Source organism: Lutjanus erythropterus, chromosome 19 (genome assembly GCF_056507025.1).
Source record: "Lutjanus erythropterus isolate fLutEry1 chromosome 19, fLutEry1.hap2, whole genome shotgun sequence".
Classification (NCBI taxonomy): domain Eukaryota; kingdom Metazoa; phylum Chordata; class Actinopteri; order Lutjaniformes; family Lutjanidae; genus Lutjanus; species Lutjanus erythropterus.
Genome location: NC_139335.1, coordinates 10742025 through 10761191, shown reverse-complemented (window position 1 = coordinate 10761191; position 19167 = coordinate 10742025). Strand labels below are relative to the sequence as shown.

General features: G+C 37.8%; 1 protein-coding gene across 1 annotated transcript; it reads right to left on the bottom strand.

The window, feature by feature from the left end:
- Positions 1-4934: 4934 nt before the first annotated feature.
- On the bottom strand, positions 4935-6810 carry gper1 (G protein-coupled estrogen receptor 1). The gene has a single exon (XM_084744078.1). The coding sequence runs from the start codon at positions 6258-6260 to the stop codon at positions 5160-5162; it is 1101 nt and encodes a 366-aa protein (XP_084600204.1). The 5' UTR covers positions 6261-6810; the 3' UTR covers positions 4935-5159.
- Between the last annotated feature and the right edge of the window lie 12357 nt (positions 6811-19167).

Here is a 19167-nt window from a genome sequence, read left to right as displayed (position 1 = left end):
ATGCATTATGATGCCTGGTGGCAAAAAGTAATTTTTCATGTCATAAAATAGACTGAGTAAACATAATTTAAAGGGTGCATTACCTTAAATCAACACTGCACCATAATAATAAAGAATGGAAAAAAATGAAGTTACTGTTTAAAATTTGAATAATATTTCTTACAGTATTCATGGAAAATATGCAGTCCTCTCACCAGTTGAATGTATTGTTGAATGTTAAATGTATTCCATTAGAAGTTGAAAAACATAAAAAAAATAGCTCTTTTCATAACTGTTTCTCTGAACCTTACTTACAGGCAATATTGTACCAATCTGGAACAGCGTAGAAATGAATGTGTTAGTCTAGGCATGTTTCAGTAAACTCTCACATCAACAATCTAACCAGCCAAACTACTATGATCATTTTTAAAACAAGATGGTGAGTCAAATTTTAGTATTAAATGGTTTGTATTAAAGCTAATTCATCATTATTCTTAAACTATTGTCTGTTAATGACAGTATAGAGAAAAAAAACTTTTTTTTGTCATATTTAAGATGATCAAATCTGCTCTTGAAAACAACAGACCAGGCATGAATGAAACACACTGTCAAATTCTTAAAAAATATATAATTTCTAAATAAATATTTTACTCTGCTCCAGATAAGTGCTGAAAACAACTCTCAACAGTCATCATTTTCTGTTAAAGGGCTTGCAATCATGGAGGGCCTTACCACCTGAAATAAAAACACAGCTAGAATTTTCATGTTTTCAGTACACAAATGAAACAGGCTGAAACAAAACAACAAACAATACTGAATTTAGAAAAATATGAACAACGGTTTCTTCAATTTTGGTACTAAATCATCAGTATGAGAGTCTCTGACTTTGATTTGCATTTGGATTTGAACACCTCACTTGTGAAAATCACAGCTCTGATGAAGATGAAGGTCTGTGTGTGTGTGTGTGTGTGTGTGTGTGTGTGTGAGATGAGGGGTTGAAAAGCCTGTTGTAGGCAGTCGTGGTGCCCTCAGTCACACTTGTTACTCAAATACTGCTATAGGCTACTCTTCTTCCCTTTATTTCAGTGTTCTACATCCCTTAGGCCAAACACAAATTATTTATTATATGCAAATATAACTGATTTTACAACAGTTTTATATTAATTTTATTATTTTTTATAATGCATGTGTTAATCATCAATTAAAATTAAAAACTGAAAGCAAACACTCCATCATCTGCCTTCGATGTGACTGTGTTTTAAATTTGTTTGCTACCAACAATTACATTTTTGTTTTTCAATTGCTTAAGTTTATTGGCAACGATCAGTTTGATGGCGTCTGCCCCACCATTACGTCAGCATGTCAAACTCCAATCCTTTTTCTTCCCCTCTGTATCTGGGAAGCCAATCTGTTCTTTTCAGCTCCTTTTTCCTGTAAGGGATTTTAATTTACAAATGCAATTATACGTCTAATCCATTATTCAGCTGCTGAGGTCCACCGAGTGCACTGCCTTGTAATTATGCATAAACCCTGGACTATCCTGTTGTAATTACTTTGATATTCCCCACCCCGACTCAGTTTACAGTTGGACAATGTCCAGCACCTTTCTTATATAAGAAACATTTGAAGTGTTCTCACCTGGAATTATATTTTTCTTGCAAGAAGCTCAAGTAGAGTGAAAATCATAAATTTCATAAACCACCTATACAATCTAATATACTGTAATCTAATAGCTCTGGAATGAATTGTAATTTTGTGTGAAGTTTTTTGTGCTATCAGAAAGGCGTTGATTCAGCTTGGACTTGAATGTGCTGTATTGAAAGATTTCTCTAATGTCCATCCTTCATCCATCCTGCACGAAGGATAATTACACATTTTTCAACACAATGCAGTCCAATACAACATCAAGATGGTTAAAAATGTTACAGGTGGGGCTGTAAAAATTATATATAGAGACATTTTAAGTCAGCAAATGATAGAAAAACACTAGCTAACAAGTAATTGATGTAGATTAGCTATCTAGTTAGCTAGAGTTTTGCTAATATTAGCTATCACATGAAACTAACTAACTAGTATTCTGATAAAATTAACTATGAAATGTAACTATCTATCTAACGATGTATTGTAACATTAGCTAACTTAAGATGTGACTATATATATGTTGCTTTTACAGGTTCTCCAGCAACATCTTTTAACCATCATCAAAATTGGGTTTTCTTTTCAACAGGAGCCGAGCACATAGCATATCTAAATAAAGCTCCACGATTTGTCTCTAGATTACATCATCATCATTTGGCTGCATAAACACATCTTTATGTGCCCAAAATTATTTGTGAATAACCTAAAATATTGTATTATGTTTGTTTACTTGGTTGATTTTTGCTCACAAACTCATTATTTAATCCAGCTTCATTCAGAGGAAGTATTGAATGTAAGCAAGGGGAAAAGTCACACCCTTTTTCCTTTCTGTGACGTCAGTCACCACAAACCTTTAACCTTCCTCAGTAGCCTCAGCTGTACACACAGTCAACTGTCAACCTCTTCTCACAGCATCTCTGATGTGCATGTGTGTGGATGTGTGATTTAAAGAAGGTCCCCTCTCCTTCAGTGTTGAACTTAGAGGGTCTTGGCTCCGGTGTCTAGGTGTTGCTTGTTTATATCAGTGGTTTTGACAGCTCTCATTGCATTATTACTTGCCTGTCTTCCTGTCTTTGTGCCCTCTGTGGTTGTAATAGAGCCATGTGCTGCTTACATAAGATTCTAGCCTTCACACACATCTAAATTCACGGACAAAATGCATTTGTGTTAAAAAAAAAAAACAATCAAACAAACAAACAAAAAAAATGTATGTATGTATAAAGTAGGTAATTCTGAATGATCTTTTGCACTGTAAGGATATAGGACATAAAAGAAATGAAACATTGTGCAAAAACATCATTAGCATCATGCAGCACAACAAGTTCTGCATTTTTGCAGGCCTCTAATAAACAATCAGTCAAACAATCCTCCGCTCTGCTTTCCCAGGGTGCTGGGACTGTTACAGCTGGAATAACAGTTTGTGGTTTGGGCTCCTGTTTTTCCCAGTCACGCCATTATCTCTGCCTGCATTATGCACACACACAGCTCAGGCCCACCACAGGCTGGCAATACACAGCTTTTATATGTTGATGTAAAATCCTCAGTCTAGGCGTGATAGAATTTCCCACACACGCCTCCCATTGCTACATAATACAAAAACCTCTTCATTCCTAATGCACAGAACCACCTGTACATGAAGTGTTTGTTTTTGCAAAATGTAAAAAAGAAAGACAATATTCCTTAAACCCTGTTATACTTAATATAATGCAGAAGCACTACTGAATTTAAGAAAACACTGGAATATTGTAGCACAGAGAAAGAATTTATAATGCTTGCTCTGACAGATCAACACAATTAAAGGCTGTAAAACTTTACGACAGGTTTCATTAAAAACTCTGCTCTTGCACCTCTAATGGGCTACAATTTCAAATTTCTAGCCTGCACCTGTGTATCCTGGTAATCTACATTTCATTAACCTGAGATCAATGTGTTAATGAGCATCTTTGTTCTATTTAAAAGCATTTTATCAAACTGTAAGCGATAATATCCACACGTCCGGTGATGGCCTCACAATGAGTCTGGCATCAAAATCTGTATGATGTCATATGTTTAGTAGATTTTAGTGCTTGTGTGTGCCACAAGTGTGCAGATGAAGTGTGTTTTAAATGGAGAATTGTCTGTCACAGGCCCCACTTCCGTGTACAGATGGCAGTTGCCGTTTATCACAATAATATATGTTAAGATGCGTAAGAAGAAAAGATTGAAGCAGCTTCAGGTTGCTAACATTAAATAATGTGTTTACCCAGTCTTATTCCCTGCTGGCAAAACAACACCTGCCTCTTTGTTCTACCATGCTAACAGGGACTGACAAATAGGGCAATAACTCACATGTTTGAAATGAGCAGTTGCAGATTCCTACATTAACTACAAAATATATAAGTTCAGACATCTGATTTTGAAGACTGATCCCACAAAATGGTTTCTTATATGTCTTTAAATCACCTTATAGCATGACTGCAACCAAAATGTAACGGACGTAGCTACAGTACCTCTAAATGCATATAAACACAGCTAGGTTTATTTTGAATGTTGTTTGGTCTTTTTGATAATCAAAGAAACATGTTTTTTTGTCATCAGAGTTTATCAACATATTCCACTCTATATTTCTGGAAAAGTATGACATTTTTTTTATTTCTAAAAATAAAACACATTTTGTGAACATTTGTTTGCGCTGAAAAAAATGTGAAAAATATAAGCTGAAATGCACAAAGCAAGGGGTACAGTAAAACTTAGACAGGCACAGTGAAAAGCAAGTTACTGAGCAGTCATTTTGTCATTGTGGTGCTGATGTGGTTGGTGGATATGTGGTAGTGTCTTGATAAATGCATGTTTTTGTTTTTACACTAGCCAACACAGGTGAAAATACACATGGGTTTCAACTGAAATGACCCTTCTCTTGCAACCTGATTAGATTTGATGTGACTCAGTATTCCCTCTATGCATGCTGCTTTAGCTGTGACGCAGACCGCTGCTATTTATCCCATATACTCAGAAAACGCTCTGGAAGATTTGTATTATGTATCACACAATGTGAAAAGTTTCATCATTGTCTGTCTTACACAAAAGCTGGCCTCTGCTGACACTCCTCTCTCCATTAGTTATCTTTGCCCACTGGCTGCACTTCCAGAGTAGATGCTGACATTTTGCTCTTCACTAGCATTTAATTTTCTGTTGTCTGCCTCCCCATCCAGCTAACGTTTTGAAGAAATAACACACCAAATACACTTAAAGAAAAAATATCCAACATGCAAATAAACATGAAAATAGCTTTAAGTACTGTGTGTGATGTTATCTCCTTAAAGAGATGAACACATGAAGACATTTTCATCTCTGAGTGTACAGTCTTGGTGCTTTTGTGTTTTTGTTCAGAAAGTGAGCAGGTTAAGTGAGACACTGATGCAACTATGAGGGCAAAGCTAAATAACAGATGAAAAAAACTGAGGTAATATTTCACGCTGGGTGATATATCACTTTGATATGAAGATTATTTTTAGCATATTTTGTGCGCACAGTTTCATAACACACATCCCTCTTTTTAACAGTCACACCTCGGACACCTCGCTCCTGACAGGAAGGCGTAAATCGAGGCCGTGGTGGCAGAAGCGGTTCACTACTGACCAGCTGGCCTTCTGCTTAATGAAGAGACGCAGCTTGTCCCTGAAGGTTTCTCCTAGAAAGCTGTAGATAATGGGGTTGAGGCAGCTGTTGGAGAATGCTGCCAGGTTAACAATGTGGCCTGTGAGTGGGTAATCATGCCACAGGGTGGTAGCAGTCCTCTGCGACGGGTCAGCTGTGCCCTGCAGCAGCTGGATGCTGATGAAGACGTTCTCTGGCAGCCAGCAAATGAAGAACACCAGAACCACCACCACGATCATGCGCAGGGCCTTCTGCCGCCGTGGCCACAATCCACGGTGTTTCTGGGCCCTCATGAGGATTCGCACAATGAGAGAGTAGCATAGACCAATGATGGAGAAGGGCACCAAAAAGCCAATGGTTACCTCCAGCCACTGAATCTCAAAGACATTGGCAAAGCAGAAATGCACCTCACCCCTGTGCTGGGTCTGCACAATGGTGAAGGGGAGCAGGGTGGCCAGGATGGAGGCCATCCAGATGAGGCCACAGCTGAGCTTGGCGTGCTGCATAGTCCTCAGCGGGCTGCTGCTCATGGAGTTAGCCAAGGCAATGTATCTGTCAAAGCTCATCCATGTGAGGAAGAAGATGCTGCTGTACATGTTGACCTGCAGGAAGAGGGACATGAAGGTGCAGAGGACAGCGTAATCGTAATACTTCTCATTCAGATTGAAGACCTCGATGAGTGAATCTGCCACCAGGATGAGGTCGGCTACAGCCAGGTTAACAAAGTAAAGGTCCGGGATGGTCATCTTCTCTCTGTGGTTCAGGTTCACCACCAGGATTAAGATGTTACCAATAAATCCAATGGGGAAGAGGAATATGGTGTACAGGCAGGATAAGAAGAGACCAATAATGTAAGATTGGTATTTGTCTGAGTCTTCAGTCAAATACGTTGCGTTCTCATATGAAGTGTTCAGTTGTTCTGTGCTGTTAACATATATCCAGACCAGAGAGGTTGTCTGCACTTCCATACTGACTGTGGTAGGACTGTCTTGAATCAGAGGCCACATGTACGTCACCTGTAGCTACTACATCATTAGACGCTATAAGTTCCCACTTATGTCTCTTTAAAGGGTGAATCATCTATGCTGTTTTGGTATGCTGACACAAGTCAGGTGCATGGGAACACAACGGTTACGTTTGTTTGACTGCATGCCGACATCAAGGCTGATCTACCAATAGATCCCAGACATAAACGAGAAGCACCTCCATGTCTTACAATCGTCTTTTTTTGGCCTTTGTAATCTGATCACTCACATCACCCAGACTGTCCAGACCGTGGTCCTGAGATTAGAGGGCAGGCTTCTTTCTCCTCTTTGTAGTGATCTGATTTGAGTGCTGCTTTGTCTCTCCAAGTCCATGTGCATCTTTATTCACTAAGCCTCGACCAGAGACGCTAATGCTGTGACACCTGAGCTGTGAAGAGGAGAGAAGGTAAAAAAAAAAAAAAAAAAAAAAAAATCAGATCATGAAAGAGAATTAGGTGCACAGACTCGGAAAAGCAGCAATCTTGTGTGACCTTAGATGAGAATAAGTAAGAGGTACACTGAAAAATGATAGTGACCCTTGTAAAAGTGACATCTGCTTCATTTCATAGATTTAATGTGTTATTAAATCCTACATATCTTTTTAAAATTAATTTCAAAATGTACTTCCCTTGCTTAAAACAAGTTAATTTCACTTAATTAAAGGTAATTAGAAAGCACGTGCAACATGTGAAGACATGGGTTAGGATTAGGGGTTGTCTAGTTCTAGATCATGAAAAAATATTTTGGTTTTCTTTGGTTTGCTTCAGTTACCTGAATAATGAATTTATTTAAAGTTAAGATACTAATAATAGCTAAATTAAAACCACCATCGGGATGTACATAATTCATTTTAGTATTAAAAAAGTAATTTCTACTCAAAAATAGATGAGCTCAAATGATGAACATATTTCAGATGAAATTACTGAAAAATTATAAGTCAGCATCATTACAAAAATATATCTGGATTCAGATCAATTTATTTTGTGCAACCACTTGACATAATAATATCAAATAAATTCAACATATTTTGTTTTTTGTTTTTTTGTTTTCTCATTATAAAAAATTTTAAAACTGAAGATCAAGTATGAAAATAACACAAGTCCAGTTTGGTGGGAGAAGTTTGAAGGGCTCTAAAAAGGATGGCAGACAACTAAGTGAGCACATTAACATTCAAGCCTCTGACTTAAACAGATGCATTGAAATCCTCCTTAGAAATCCTCAGCCAGTTCAAGCTCACTCAGACATAATGACTATTAATTACCGAGATGAAAACATATTTGTCATTAACATTTAGTAAAACTCTGTGTTTTGATGGCTCCATTTACACTCAATTTTGAATGTATATAGCACAAAATTTCTGTTTTATATCCACTGCCACCTTTGACATTACTAACAGTCCTCCATATGGAGGTGACGATTTGCAGGCCCAAAATCTCAGACTTTCCCTGCATGGAAAGTCTGTTTCTGTTCTGCAAACATGACCTTTAGCAAACATTCACAGCCCTTAGGGTTTTATTTCCACCATCCAATATTAATGCATTCATATTAACAGTAGTCTTCACAGTACATACACGGCATGCATTCAGACTAGAAAGCTTACAGAGAATTTTTCTGCTGTACTTTTTAAAACATTCTCCAATAAATAAATAATCACTATCACAGCATGAGCACCATACAGCCTTTCCTTTTTAATTTCCAGGGACAGTTCAAGATAAGAGGAATGACCTAAACTAATTTCATGCCTCCTCTTAGCTCACATTACATTATATCACTCAAATATTCCTGACAAACCTGAAAAAACATATTTAGAGAAATTATCTTGTCACCAAACATTCATAAAAACTCTCTTTGATATCTGTCTCCTGAGTAATCCTTTTGTAATACCAGGATAGGAAACCGTTCTTCTGTTCTGAGCACATTTTGATCTGTGTATTTTCTACCAAAATTGATGAGACTGAGATTATGTAAAAGTGCTCTCTAAGAAACTACTATCAGCTACTCCAGACATGGAGTGAGAAAGATAAAGAAGTTGATGACATAATATACAACACATTATGCAACTGGATTCACAAGACTTGAGGGAATGGCCCCATCTACACTGAAATTTTACACATTAACACATACAGTATAGTTAGTGCATCATCCATAATCTTACTGTCAACTGACATCATTTTTACACCACTAATTGAAAGTGACATAAAACACATAAAGAACTGTTCCATAACCAAAAATAGTAGCAAATACGTGGAAATTGAAAGCGGCACTTACTTTTTAAAATTTGGGATTTGATGTTCCTCCATGCTTGTCCGGTGCAGAAGTCAGAGAGATAGAGATTTGTAAATCCCATGTCCGGGCTTCTCTTCTGCACCACCTGCTGTTTGGCCCAACCCTGTCTGGAGAGGAGAGGAGAGGAGGGCGGGTGAGACAGAAAGGCAAGAGATGATCTGTCACCCGTGGTTTGTCACCATGCTTCATCAGACTCCCTTTTTCTCTGCCTCTTTTCTTTTTTTTTCTCTCTTTTTTTTTTATCCCGTTTGTGATTTCAGGTGTCCACTGAGCATCTAAAAAGATCCATCCAGCAACTGAACTGGCTGAGAGCTGATTTTAACACAAAGGAAAGTTTGGACAGCAAATAAGAAGACTGTAGATTTTCCCTCCACCAGGTCATGTTGTTATGGAAACCACTTATATTTTTTGGCAGTATTTGTTCACCTGGGTTGTTGAGCTCTTACTCTTAAGGGCCGTGTAAGCACACCGCACATGACCTTTCTTAGTTTTCCATCAATATGTTTTTAAAATAGTTTGCCAACTGATCTGTATTGATTTTTGATTCACAAACACACCAAGATATTGACTCTTACCTTTAATGTTCACTGTCAATGCTACAATTACATTCAAATAAGGCTTCCAAACAGAGACCCTTCACTCTCAGTAAGGTAGAAACAGAACAGACTCTTTGCTTCGGGGCAGGGAGTACCATTAATGCAATTTAAACTAATCTGTGTCCAAACTGTGACTATGGAGACTTATTTGATGTGGTGTTGGCTTGTGTCGTGTCTAGTGGGATGCATTAACTGCAGATGCCTGCAATAATTGCAGACATATGATACTATAACCATCTGCTACTACAGAGCTATATATATATATATATATATATATTTGATATTGAGCAGGCTGCATCATATTAAAGTGACTCAGTATTATCAGTACAGTTGTAAAGCTAAATCATCTTAGATAATACTATTGATTTAACTGACCCCTACATAATCTATTGATATTATACTATGATTAAGGCTGAGTTTTCCCAAATGCTCAGTATGCAGCTGTAAAAACAGCAGTGGGGAGGGGAAATCACTTTAGATTCCTTGCATAAAATTGTATGAAATCGCTAAGAATAGAGGCATCTAATGAGGATTAAGGAAAGCATAGGAGCAAAGGGTCTGTGCTCCATGACAACAAGGATTATCATTGTGTCTCAAAAAGACACAATGTGTCTCCGAGGTCTTCACAAGGTAGGAAGGTCACTTCATCCTTAGACAGCCAGGGGGCAGAGAGAAGTCAAGGCCAAGGCTGGATTATTGCCTAGAGGGATGGTGTTGCAGCTCCTTTGGCAGCGCTGTGCACCAGCTCCAGGACTTTGAATGTGATATGAACAACAACAGAGAGATAGTCGGGGGAGTGAATTAACTGAGTGTCTGAAGATGAGGCAGGTCACAGCACTCTCAATGGTGGATTTTGTTTATGGGGTCAGACTTTATTTTTCAGTACACTGATAAGACATAACAAGCCACACTTCGTATCAAATTAGACAAAAACTAGAAATAATATGTTCTTTATCAGAGAGCCTTTCTTAGACACTTATTAGACATTATATAAGGGTACTTAGGGACACATTACAATAGAGCTGTACTGTAACCTAAGTACATTAGTTTCCACTGTTAAAAGCATATTAGACTTCATTAGAGGGTAATGTTGAGCACATTACAACATAATGTACTTTAAACTAAAGTGAAATCAGATATTTGCTACTTGAGACATGCCTTCTTTAGCTGGTTCCATATAATTGACAGAGTAATCAAACTGATGCCTACTTCTTTGATCACATTATATTATTTGCCTATAGAATTATAGTCTAATAAAGAACATATTATTTAGTTTTTGTCTAATGTAAAGCACACAGGGCTAGCTAGCTGTACTGAGCATCATTAGAAAAAATAAAAAAAATGCTGATAAATGCAATGATGCCTGCCAGCCAATTAATTAATGTAAAACAGGCAAACAATAACACAAGTTACAGGCTGGAAAAGAAATTTCAAAGGGGGACACCAGCGTTGTTGTATTTCAAATCAGCATGTTTTCTTAATTTCTGATGACATACCATGGCCATTTTATGATTTTTATGATGATGTTTTTTTTTTCTTATTTGACAAACTGGAAACAGGCAAAGGGCTTGTTGCTGAGAAGCCAGTGTCACTGCCTCACCTTAACAACCAAGTGGCCTATTGGATGCTTTTGTTACCTCGGATATAATGAGTTGATGTCTTTCTCGGTCCAGGCCTGTTTGTGGCTGCTGTACTGCTCTTAAAGCTTTCAGGATCTCACAGGTAGTCAGGTAGGGAGGGAAATGCAAAAATACTGTATATACACTCCTGTGTATAGCTGTCCAGACTAGCAAGGAGAAGGAACATCTGGGGACTCATTGTGCTGAAGAAATGACAAAAAAAAAAAGATGAGGAGGACTGAGGGAGGAGTTGAGAAGCTGTTCTGTGGCGAGTAATTCCGTGACATAAAGGATCACAGGCTATACCCTGAAACCAGAATAGTTGAGGTCCTTTAATAGTTGGCATGTTCAAGCGTGAAAAAAGGAGGCAGCATCAGATAGATGGGTCAGATGCTGGTTTAATCGTGGAGAAGCAAAGTACCTCTTGCTGATTTGAGTGCAGATGGCACACGGCCTCGTGTCTTGGAAAAGCTGATTTTGGTCGTCAGAAAATGGTGCAGCTGAGCAGCAGTGATGGCCTGAAGGAGCCGACAGGGTCAATACGGCAGCTGGTAGCCCTGCTGGCACAAACAATTTTGGGTTTCAGACAAGAAAGGGGACGGCGCAGAGCAGTTTCTGTGGGTTAGGAGAAGAGGACTTTAGCTTTAGTAGCAAGTCGATTCACCACCGAGAGAAAGAAAGAAGAGAGCAGACAGTCTGAGGTCATACAGCAAGCCAGATTTGTGCGATTTTCTCTCAGCTACCTGAAATCTCAGTTATTCAGTTCGCATGACTTCACACAGATAAGGGGAAAGTGGGGATGCAGAGGTCAGTCTAGTGGAAAGGTGCTGGAGACTGTCAAAGAGAGGAGGGGAGAGGGGAGGAAGAAAATACATATTTCCCTGAATAGTGATGAAATGAGACCAAGTTAATGAAGTATTACTCAAACACAGGACTTAAGCCAAGCAGGTAAAATGGTTATATTTGTTCTAACATATGTGAAAATAGATATACATTTTACACTCAAAAAAACAACAGTATATGTGAGAGCTCTGTAGAGCAGACTTGGTGCATGTCATGATCCTACTGAAAGACACGAAGAGACTGAAAAGAGGAGTTGTGGCATTGACTGATTCTAGGATTTTTCTAGACTTTAAAGCACTTCCAAGGAACTGATTAAATAGGTAATGTAATGTTAAGTAAACAGTGAACCACATCTGGAAAATGTACTTCCAAGACCAGCTTCCAGGATCTTACATGTGCTAACAATGGCTGAAGTTATGTGTGATAGGAAGGGGTGATATAAACCACATGAACAAATAGTGAGGCACAATACTGCAAAATTATTTATACTAACTGGTACTTCTGTTTTATGTCTTTTTCTGTCAGTTCCATGCCTGAAAACTGCAAGAATTTGATCTCCATCTCTGATATTATCATGGTTTAACCTTAAATTATGTTGCACCAAACTTTTAAACTAGTTTAAAATTAAGAAGGATTAAATTAACTTTAAACTTAAATTTAGTTTTTTACTCTAAACCTAGATTAAATTTGATTCTGTTGGACTAAAACTTTCAACTCCTAGCTCCTAAACTGTGATCTAGTATTAACAATAAACTTGCACTTTTAAAATAGCTGCCTTTTTTAGATGGACTGAGAAAAATAATGAAGTCTCTCAAAAGAAAGTAAAGGGACAGACTCATTTATTTCAATCCAGTTGATAATTTGGCAATCGAGTTTGTCCCCATTTTATGTCCTTATTTTTTAAACTTTTTAGCTAGCTAGAGAATAATATAACATTTCATTTTTCAAGTGTTTTTTCTATCTAGCAAACAATATAAAGTTTAGATTGACTCATAGCTAGCTAGCAAACGTTTTAAGACATTTAATTATTTTTTTTTGCCAGCTAGCAAAATATAACTTTTTTTCCCCAACTTTTTAGCTGGTTAGAAATGTAATGTTTTGTTAAAGAATACAAAGCAGCTGAAAGTTATACCTACTAGGTCCTGACAACACTCAAATTTATTATTTATAAGTATCTTGGTAAGCAAATATCTCCATATTGATTAAACTCCATTTGGCATTGTGTTACCTCACTAAATTTGGAGATTAGTTTATTTGTGCAACAGAGCTCTGCTTAAATTTAAATCTGAATATACTCATTTAAACCTATTTTTCATAAACTCTGATTACTGAGATTAAAGTTATGTTTGCTGGTGCAGCCCAGTTTATGACTCTGAATTTGCATGTTGTGCTTCAACCACTTCCTGTGTGAGCCATTCCTTGCTAAATAAGTTTGCTGAGGGTTGTGAGAGAGAGAGGATGCACTCCCTGTTTATGTCCACTTGGTGGCCCACTGGCATAAATAGTGAATAATGTTTGGCAAGGTGAAGAACATTTCAACATCACTGCACAAGCTGTGGCTGATGTGGTTGAGAGTAGTTTATGAAAGTGATTTTCTGCACCAATTAACAGGTGAAAGCTTCATGTTGAATTTTGTGTATTAAAGCTTCCAATAAGGGTGAAGCTGAATAATTGAGTCATACAATAAATGACAAGGAGAATCCAACATTTGGTCTCTTCTTTATCATAATAACCATGAAATCCTACCATATCTATGAAAACATGTTATTTTAGTAACTTATTTCTCGAACATCTATGAAAAGAAAAACAATACTTCCCTTCCACTGACATCTAATGAACAAGACAACATTACCAGTGCTGTTAATGGGAAGTTGTGGGGTTTAACTGCTTGTGGTTGGGGGAGTGAAAGTGGGAGGTCTAGTGGAGGGAGGGTACAACACCCTCATCTGCCTCCACTTACCAGTCTGATGTGCTTCTGGCTCCATCCAACATCTCCCACAGCCACAACCACAACCTCTGAATGGAACATCCTGCACAGTCCAGCTCCTCCGCACCGCTTCCAGGGCCATGTTTGATATTTAGCTGATGCTGGGATTTTATTGTTAGTGTTTTTTTTTCTTCTTTTAATTCTCTGCTCCCATTTCTGAAGAGGAAACGCAAAGAACAGGATTGGCAGGGGAGGAAGGGTGGATTGTTTTTAAAGCATCTGCCCTGGTCCACTTGTCTCCCTAGAGCTGAAGTGATGTGATGAGTCAAAGATGAAGGCTCCTTCCTGAAGTCTCTGCTAGGTTTCAGATGGCAGCAGTGGGAAGTAACTAAGCACAAATACTTTGTTACTGTACTTAAATAGTAAAGTATCTGTACTTTACTTGAGCATTTATTCTTCTGACAGCTTTTTACTTTTAATCTTTACATATATCATATATATTTTACATCTACTGCCTGCTTTTATTTTCAAAACAGATTCATTTCTTATGTTTTGATGTATTTGAGGGGAATTATTATTTATATTTATTTTGCATCATTTTGTGCCACTTACCCAACATCAAAACCGCTTTAACCTAAATGGAAAATACAGTTGGACATAGAAACAATGATTCCTTGGTGTATTCATCAGTGCATACCATGCATGACCGATGTAACAAGATGAAAATAATTAAAGACAAAAATTACATACACATTTTCAGAACCTGAACTGTTTCACTTGAAAAACTGAATCAGTATTTCTACTTTTACTAGAGTCTTTTTTTTTAAACAAGCACCTGTACTTCTACTTGAGTTAAGAAATGTGTGTACTTTTTTCACCTCTGTCGTATCAAAGCTCTCACATATGTCAGAGACAACACTGGACACAAAAAGAACTATAGCTGTGTATTTCTGTTCACCAACCACAGGAAAACGTTCAGTTCAAACGCTTTGTACCTGTTTTATCTGCTCATGGTTCAATCCAGTTTGGGATCAAAACCAGCTTGGCTTTACAGCATGTGGTCTTTTCTATTTGATCTCCTTATATCTTGTTTGTATTGAATCACATCCCCTGTTCTCTCTCCAACATGTACTCTCTTATTTTACATTATCAGGTTTGTTACATGAATATTATTCAGTCTCTAGGGGTCTGGCACTTTTACTCTGTTTCTGTTGTTCGCAGACTCAGGATTATATTTCACTGCTGCCCTCTTTCTGACACTCTGCATCACAGTTGGATGTAGTTTTCTAAAACATCAACTGTAACCTGTCTCAACTTGTTTTAGTCTTTACATACTGCAGCTCAATTTGAGCCGCATTAAGAAAAACAACTGTGGTCCCGTGGTGTGTGTGAAATCTGGTTGACAGCCAGATAAAGCTTTTAAAGCCACAAGCCAAATGTTCTGGCTACATAGGTGGTCTGATGTGTGATGCTGTATGTTTGACTGGAGTTGACCCTAATACTTTTGGTCTGGCTGAACCTCTAAAGGAGAAAAACAACATTAAGACTAATGTAGCACATAAAAACTGTGCGTGGTCAGCGTTACCCCATTCCCAGACAGATGCTTGTACAGTTAAGAGCTTTTCCCTCTACTTTAAGTCAGTGTAACCTGAAGAAAACAATGCAAAACCTGCAGTCAATTTAAACTAGCTTCATTTTTGTACCCGTACCCTTAATAAGAGCAAGAAATAAGAGGGAAACTATTGTTAGATGAGAAGATTGATACCACTCTTATCTGCTCATTAATTATAGTGTCTAGTCTAGTCTAGTCATTTTGCACAAAGATTAATAATATCAGATATAAAGTGTTACTTAGTGAGCTTTTCACGTGATGATAGGTGAATTTTGTTAATGTTGCATGGACAAAGTCAGGCTAGCTATTTCTCTGTTACTACCTTGGCAGTCTACTAGCCCTTAGCTTTATATTAGTTAAGTTCCCTACAGGTAAAACTGGTATCAGTGTCAGTGATATCAGAAGAGGTTCAAGTGGGCGAGGTTTAAAACGGGGAGCTGCTGGGAGCTGCAAGTAAGTTAACTGTCCTCTAACTATATAGATACAAGACTGACTAAAGAAAATTATGTTAGTTATGGATAAACAGACACTTAACTTTCTCATCTGCTGAGGGAGAAATCACAAGAGGCACTGTTCCGTCATTGCTCGTATTATATCTGGACAGAAATGAATTGCACTGAAATTACATTTGCAGTAATGCAGTAGAATATGGGATATGTTTGTGTGTCCGTGATTCATGCACATACATGTGAGCAGGGCCTCACACTCCCCCTGCGACAGCTAATAGATGCAGAGAGACAAAATTCAGACATACTAACAGAGAGAATAATCTTTGCTGCCCAGTCTTTTTTTTTGCCGTGCAAAATATTATTTCACCCAGCGGTCTGTCTTTAACACTTAGAAAACAATGGGAACAACACAGGGACAGATCCAGCCAGGGACTTGCCACCAAATGCGGTGAGTTTCCCTTGAAAACGTGGACGTCCGGTTGCCATAACTGGAACATGTAACTGAGCGTTGGAGCTGTCGCTTATAAAAAATAGTGACTACACCATTAATAATTCGACGTGTATAATTTTGTGAAAAATTTTACCTTTTGTGACCAGTGAATTACAGACTAATGACGTAATTCTTTTTCAGCTCTACGCCATCTTAGAAAATCAAAGCCATTGCATCATTAGCTTCCTGTTCTTTCAGAAAAGTAGCACATATGAATACATCTGGTAACTACACTGACTGACTGATCAAATGTGTTTTTTGTGTGGTTTGCTTGAGATAACAGAACCAAATGAAAGCCCAATGAAACTCCAGTCCTCAGAGGGGGAAATGGCAACCATGACAACCACGTTCAATCCACGCCATTATCATATCATTTCCAGATGTAGTATATATAATTCCTGACCTCCCCCTTCTCCTGCTGGACCTCTCATGTTTGCTGTTTTGGCTCTACAGATGTTGTAAATACATACACTATTGTGCAATCCAATGTTGTTACTGTTGCTGGGAGTGACTGTAAGAAATGAACAGTGTACCAGTGACAATAGCTGATGCATTATGGTTACTCCTCCCTGCAATGTGGCATCTTACCTCAGTCAGTTGAGCTTTAATGATGACCTAATTATAAATAGATTTAATAATTGTATAATTCGATTTTAATAATTCGATTTTGAAAATGATCCTTCACTTCATTATGCTTGTTTCCTGCTGCAGCACTTTTTTCCAGCTCCTACTTGCAGGCAGTGTGCTCTCAGTGTGCAGCATTGTTATCATATGTAGCCTACACAACATTGTTGTCACTGAGAATGGCAGCAGTATTGGGCTGTCAGACCCACAGAAGACAAAACAATTCCCAGAATGCCTAGAATGTTGCTATTTTCCCCAGTCTGAGTGGCGTGGTTGAAGGGTCTCGCCACAAGCGATCTGCTGTTCGAAGTGTGGCGAGCAGGAGGTGGCTTGTGTGGCATCTTCCTCACTCCCACCGTCACTGCAGCTCAGAGGGAGGGAAGAACCTCCACAACCTGCCCGTCGCCCTGACCTGATCATAGGATTACAGGGTTAAAGAGCTAGAATTAACAGTACTTGGTCTTCATGTAGACTTGAGCTTTAGCAGGTGCTATAACTTTAGTCAGTTTTTTTTTAAGTGAAAGTCTTTTTTCTATTTCAAGCAACTTTTGCAGGGACAAAGCACCAATTCCAAAACTCTCCCCTTCAGACTCGTCTTGTTTGGTTAACTTGAAGCAAGCAAAATGTTTGGAAATAATTACACCAAAAAGTAAGTAAGTCAGTATTTTCAGAGGTGAGAAGAAGTGGTCATATCCATGTTAGTTTATTGTTTAATCAGTCTTTGACTCAGTTGACAATAGAGTAGATTACTTACAGAATCTAAATATATCTCTCAGAAAATAATACTGTATTTTTGAAAGAGCATGATATCTTCCTGTAAATCTCTCACATACAATATATACACATAATTTTGTATTATACACATACACTTGCATACACAGTCACATAAGCATCACATCTGAAAGTGGATTCATCCGGACTTCTGAGGTTTTGCCGTTCAAATAGCTATAATGCATTTGCATACATTCGACACACGAGAACTTTAAGGGTGTTTTTACACTTGGTCTGTTTCAGCAATTTGACTGAACTCGGTGACTATTACTCACATTTCTTCGCAGTGGTGTGAGATTATGGCCCCTCTGAAATAATAAACCAAACTCAGACTTGAGCAGTAATCTGAGTTGGGTGTGATTTTGATGAAGCTTTATTTGCCAGTTGTGTGCATCGTGCAGTCAGTCCATTTATGGTGATTGCTAATTATTACCCCTACCCGAGAGTTGGTTTTAGCTCTCGTCTCTTACTTAGCAAGATATTTAAAAGATGAATAACAGATTTCAATGAAATTTGGTGAAAAGTCAGTGGATGCCAAATGAAAACTGATTAGATTTTAAAGTTAAAACCGAGGACTTATTTGACTGCAGCCAAATTTAGACGGCACATTTCCATATTATCTCCAAGCCATCTTACAAAACCTGATCTCAGTTGATCTCCAAAATTGTGTAGCCGGATGAAGATTCAGATTCAGACTAATTCCTCTGACAATTATCATCAAAATAACAAATTTTGTTGGGTGCCTTCAAGTTGGATGTCTCTTTAGAGAACAAATTAAATAAACAAATAAAATTTCTTTAAATTCCATCCAGATTAACTGGCAAAACATTCAACTGTCATAATCAGAACACAAGTGTTGCTGTAGGACCTATTAAAAAAATTGACACGGACATTACTGTAATCTCCGACAGTATATAGTGCACCAATTTGGGGCTGAAAATGGACACCACTTTGAAAAGTGTTTCTTAAATTTCAGATCATCAGACTGTCACAAGCTTTCATTCAAACCACTGATCATTTGACCATCTACTACGGTTTGTCTTCCAATCCTAAATGAACAGTAAGCATTGGGACTTTGAGCTGAGTTCAAATAATGATTAACTGTGTCACAATATGTACAAGCTTTTTTTATATGGGGCAGCACATACTGTAGATCATAATGTAAACACACAGTCTCATTTGTAAATAAAATGAATGTAGATACACATAACGAGGGTGGAGCGATGAAGTGGCAATTAAAATGTTGGACACTGCTTCATATCTCAACTTAACCAAGTTAAGAGATATTTTAAAAAGTACATTATGTTTGAAATAATCTTATAATCGTGATAACTTCATATATAAAAGACTTTAATCTGTGTTAATACATCTGGCAAGCAGACTTGTGGAAATAGCAGGTCAGTATTAACGTGAAATTGAATATGTCAATTAAAACTGTATACAAAGATAAGTTTATTGTTGTCTGAGAGTGGAATATAACAGTGTGCCCACATTCCATTTCTCTTCAAGTGAATGCCCCACCCTGCTAGTGTATCTGTTCACAGGATGATATATAAACTGGCCCTCTCATTCAGAAAGCAAATTAAAAAAAAAAACTAGACTAATGCAGTGATGCAACAGACCTCATGCAAGAACAATACGTTTATATTTTTTCATTTTATAACTGGGGTTC

Excerpts from the sequence above, each read along its gene's own strand:
- gper1 (XM_084744078.1), bottom strand. The coding sequence starts at position 6,260 with ATGTGGCCTCTGATTCAAGACAGTCCTACCACAGTCAGTATGGAAGTG.